Source organism: Pelmatolapia mariae, linkage group LG20 (genome assembly GCF_036321145.2).
Source record: "Pelmatolapia mariae isolate MD_Pm_ZW linkage group LG20, Pm_UMD_F_2, whole genome shotgun sequence".
NCBI classification, from domain to species: domain Eukaryota; kingdom Metazoa; phylum Chordata; class Actinopteri; order Cichliformes; family Cichlidae; genus Pelmatolapia; species Pelmatolapia mariae.
Genome location: NC_086244.1, coordinates 917,352 through 922,164, shown reverse-complemented (window position 1 = coordinate 922,164; position 4,813 = coordinate 917,352). Strand labels below are relative to the sequence as shown.

At 49.9% G+C, this 4,813-nt stretch overlaps 1 protein-coding gene and 2 non-coding genes across 4 annotated transcripts; 1 reads left to right on the top strand and 2 right to left on the bottom strand.

The window, feature by feature from the left end:
- Window positions 1-268: 268 nt before the first annotated feature.
- On the bottom strand, window positions 269-3,442 carry ppdpfb (pancreatic progenitor cell differentiation and proliferation factor b). Of its 2 annotated transcripts, none has more exons than XM_063465335.1 (5): window positions 3,272-3,442; window positions 2,163-2,257; window positions 2,002-2,079; window positions 830-923; window positions 269-733 (listed from the first exon to the last, which is right to left on the bottom strand). In XM_063465335.1, the coding sequence occupies exons 2-5, from the start codon at window positions 2,215-2,217 to the stop codon at window positions 619-621; spliced, it is 342 nt and encodes a 113-aa protein (XP_063321405.1). In that variant the 5' UTR covers window positions 2,218-2,257; window positions 3,272-3,442; the 3' UTR covers window positions 269-618. The 2 variants fall into 2 exon arrangements, with proteins under 2 accessions (XP_063321405.1, XP_063321406.1); XM_063465336.1 differs by having other exon boundaries at window positions 3,314-3,438.
- Window positions 3,443-4,105: 663 nt separating this feature from the next.
- On the bottom strand, window positions 4,106-4,187 carry trnas-aga (transfer RNA serine (anticodon AGA)). The gene has a single exon. It is a non-coding gene; the product is annotated as a tRNA-Ser (tRNA).
- Window positions 4,188-4,355: 168 nt separating this feature from the next.
- trnae-cuc (transfer RNA glutamic acid (anticodon CUC)) lies at window positions 4,356-4,427 on the top strand. The gene has a single exon. It is a non-coding gene; the product is annotated as a tRNA-Glu (tRNA).
- Window positions 4,428-4,813: the final 386 nt, after the last annotated feature.

Here is a 4,813-nt window from a genome sequence, read left to right as displayed (position 1 = left end):
TTTTGGACATTAGTGTTGATCAGAGCTTCAGTATTTCCACGTGTGACAGATTAGAGGCTCCTGATGATGTCACAGTAATAACGTACAGTGCTGCGGGCTTTCAGGTGACGTGTTATCGATCCTGAAGCAGTTTCTATGAAATCAGGGTTTGAGTTTATCGCCCTGAGGAGGAGCAGGAGGAGGCGTTTGCTCCGTCCTGTACTGAGGCCAATGAAGCGTCGCCTCCTCACCCTGATGTCACCTGGAGGCTGAACAAACACACAGAGCGTCGGGATGCACTCGACTTTATTTCGTTTGCAGTGACAAAGTGAGAAAGGTTAAGAAAAGCCTGTGGCAGCGCCACCTTCAGGCTGAATACAAACACACATTACAAATGTTAAAAACAAACAGAGCTTATCGGCTGCTTCTTTTTATTTTTTTTAACTTTATTTTTGGTCATTAATTTAAAAAGTGAGGTTACAGGAACAGAAGACGCAGCCACACTACGACACGTACAAAAGGAAAAAAGAAAAAGAAACTAAGGCTGTAAACGGGACTTCCTCCCGTCACCTAGCGTTGGCTGATGGTTCGATTCCCCCCAATCAGGTGTGGTGGCGTGGACCGAGAGAGACCGCGGGATCACGAGGAGGTGGGGCTTCCCGCGTCGCTGCTCTCGCTCGCCTGCCGCTGCATCACCATCTCCCGGGCGACGCAGGTGATCTGACCGTTCGTCACCACACCAGAGACCCCCGCCCTGCCAGAAAGAGAGCGGCGTTAACCAAGTCAGAGCATCGCTGCTAATAAAGTTTATTCTATGTGCATGTGTGTCTGTGCGTGTGTGCGTTCATACTTGTGCTGTGCCTCCTCAGTCAGTGGGGTCATCCCCGGCTGCTTCCCGAAGAAGAAGCTGGACCACCAGTGGCCGGAGTCCTGCTTGGGCAGTCCTGTAGACAGAGTCCAACATTCAGACACGACAGGAGCGTTTAACCGTGAAAGGACCGCCGTGTTTCCCGCCGTCACAGCGGCGACGTTAACCTCAGTCAGTCACAAGAAAAAGTCACGAACTTTCTGATTTCTGAACACAAACTTGAAAACTAATGAAATCAAATTGAGACTTTTCCCGTCATCTACAGAGGAAAGCGTGAGCAGTTCACACACCAGCCTGATGAGCTGATGGATCACATGATCAGTGACTGATCCATCCGCTCACACAAGTTCAAACATAAAAAAAAAACGCTGAAAGAGTTTCAAACTGGTCAGTTATTTTATAACGAAGACGTTTCTGTGGCGACAGGAAAAGAGGAGGAAATGACTGCATCAGACCTTCCTCCATAAATCTGACGGTGAGTCCGAGCATGGCCCTGAGCAGGTTTCTGAGACAGAGCTCTTATTCATGGAAAGAAAGCCGTCTCTCACACACACACACACACACACACACACACACACACACACACACACACACACACACACACACACACACACACACACACACACACACACACACACACACACACACCTGATTACACCCTCCCAGCTCTGTTCTTGAAAGTAGGTGAAAGGGGAAACTGGGTGTGTTCAGTTCACTCTGAGCACCCTGTGTCTGTGTGTGTGTCTGTGTGTCTCTCTGAGCGTGCCGCCTGGCGACATGCAGTGTGTTGTGGTGATGAAGAGCAGCACTCTCACATGAGCTGTAAATCAAACCGGATCAGACCGGTCTCTCAGCCCCACCATCTCCCAAACTGAGGCTGAGGGAGGAAGAACTGAGCATGCTCAGAGACAAACATCTGGATCTGCTTCAGCTCACGTGGGTGTCGCTTCAGGACACAAAGTTCATGCCAGAAGAGCCGCCGCTAAACTCACTCAGTGTGTGAGCGAGTGGGTGGAGCATCTCAGAAAGCCCCGACTGCTGCATTTTAAACCGCATGATGTCGGCACAAGAAACGCGACAGGATGCTCCCACACCACCCGACGCCCAACGATGCATCCAGCCCCGCCCTGTCCCACGACGCACTGTGCACTGACCTGGATGGTGAGGGATGACCTCGCCGCTGTACTCCGAACTGCCACACGAGCTGCTGCTGGACGTAGAGCCGATGCGCCCTGCGGGACACAAACCTCGGGTTAGTCTCCACCTCACGCCTCGCTGACTGTAACCTGCCAACTCTTCTTCATGCGATACTCACTTCGGTAGTAGTCAGTGGTCGCCACGAGAGACCCCCCTGCTGGGATAGCTGCCATTGTTGGGCCGTTGGTCGCTGTACACTGTGCTGATGGAACCCTGCAGGGGACAAAACAAACAGGAAGTGATCACACCGATAACCTGCAGTCACCATTTCAGTCTTTCTGATTAAACAGAAAGCCAATAACAGATTACTGTTACTACTGTAATCCAGAGGATTACACGGGAAAATAAAGATTACTGTGTAATCTGTATGAGGGATCTGACCAATCACCGCCTCTACGGAAACAAAAAGGTATAAAAACACGAACGCCATCAGTCAGCCTCCCCGTGTCAGCGTCTGTGAAGCATCACTTCCTGTGTCCATAGGTATTATTACTCCAATAATCACCATCACAGCAGCTCTGCTGTGTGGGTGACACCCCAACCTGTCCCACTGTAAACAAGGCCAGCTAGGAACCAAACGTCCCCTCCTACAAAGAGCTTAAACATGATTCCTACCTGTGCTTACACAGGACACATGAGCGTGCAGCTCACTGATCATCTGTTCATCAATAAAGCCTGACGTGAAAGAGCAGCGTCTGACGTCATGAGTGTATCACAGGATCTTTTGTTTTTATTCTACCCAGGTGTAAACCCTGCCACAGCAGCCAAAACATTAGACACAGCCTAACAGTGTGAGGGGAAACCCACCTGCAGACAATATAACAGTACAAGCCCCCGCAGACACCATCAAACCGTCACGGTCACGTTTCACGGGCACAAAGTGTCTCTGTAGCCTCGCGTGATGCACGTACACACATCCACGGCAATGACGTCACCCCAGTCGGGCTTGTTTACAACTAACGGTCACTGCAGCAGACCGACATCTTGACGTGAATCAGCCCCATCAGGGACACCCTGCAAACGGCCCGGTGGGAGAAAAGACCCCGGGGACATTTTGTATCCGATTAATCCGCCTTTAACGGCCCGACAGCACCCCGCTGCTCCCCCGGTAACATCGTGAGAGACGTAACGGTTAGCGTAACGGTTAGCATAACGGGGCCAGAAACGGCCCTCACAGGCACCGCTAACCACCATTTTCTAACCGCTCGTCGCGGCCGGAAGCCTCACCTTGTGCGGACCCAGACGTGTTTGATGTTCGGGAGCACTCACTTCGATCAGTCGGCGAGGCTGGGGGAGTGAACGCTAGGCGACGGGGCCCATTTGAAAAGAAGTTTTGGGTAAATGTGACCCTCCAAGGTCCGAGCGAGTTTCGACGATGCTGTGGTATGCGGCGGAACTGGCAGCTCCCGCCTTTATAGTGGACATGACGTACACCAGTGGGAGGTGGAACGAACAAAGGCTCCGCCCTCACCGCTTCCCCTGAATAATCCCTAAAACACCCGCCGCATCAGCGCTGAGTCAGCGGGTTTCCATGGAAACATCACTGAAACAAAATTTCAACATTTCCACCGGAATCATCACAAAATACCGGCCCGTTCACACCGAGACGGTGTGTGTATGTCCCTGTAAGCATCAGTACAAGGTCACTTTACATGAGTTCATTTCATTCCCGCTGAGGCTGTAACCGTTAACACGACGCTCGTTTTCCTGCACTTCTCTTTGTTCTATGCGCGACCAGCAGCCTCCAGCGCCCTCTGCCGGTAAAACTCTAAACTGCATCAGCGTCATCGACCTCCTTTTCTCTGAGTTTATTGAATTTACTGGCAGCACGGAAGTTACTGAGTCACCCCTATTAAACAGGTTTTAGTCATAATGTAGTTTACTGCGTTTTTATTTGTAGTTTTTACTGGGAGTTAATTCTTACTGTGGTACTTGAGGTCAGTTCTGCTGATTATATGCAGGTGTCTCTCATCTGAGAGCCTCGGCAGTGGCACAGCTTTATTTCACCTGTCTGTGGTCAGGTTCTTAGGAGAACAGGAACGAGTGTTTGTGCAAAATGGTCGTTGTCGGCAGGATTCGAACCTGCGCGGGGAGACCCCAATGGATTTCTAGTCCATCGCCTTAACCACTCGGCCACGACAACCTACAAGTGTACCTCTGACTACACCTGTCAGTGTACAGGTGTGGTTATTATATGATCCGTTGTACAGTCCGTGTGATACAGGACAGTGAACGGTGACTACATTCATATTACTAACATGATGGTTTTACGTCGCTATTTAAGCCTGATTGTGACCTTCTTCAATAACTTTCCCTGGTGGTCTAGTGGTTAGGATTCGGCGCTCTCACCGCCGCGGCCCGGGTTCGATTCCCGGTCAGGGAACGTCCTTTTTCCGAAAACCGGAGCGTGTATACACATAACTCTGCAAACATTCGGTGACCTCAGGCTCTGTCACCTACGCTCTCTGCATCTCATATTGAAACCCAAAAACCGTCAGACTGACTTCCTGTTTAGGCCCAGGTGTCATAGTCGACTCTAAACTCAGGAAATTTAGCAACCCAGATGGTCATGGCTTTATTTCTCTAACTTTGCAGCCTTCATCTGAATTTAAACCCATTAAATTCAGCAATAATATTTCCATAAATTCAGAAAAAGGAGAGCCTCAAATCCAGAATCAAACTTTAATTAATTTTTATTCAATTTACAGATTTTAAAGATGTGTCAGTAAATTTATGTGAAAGTCAAGACAAAAGAGATCACAGGGCACG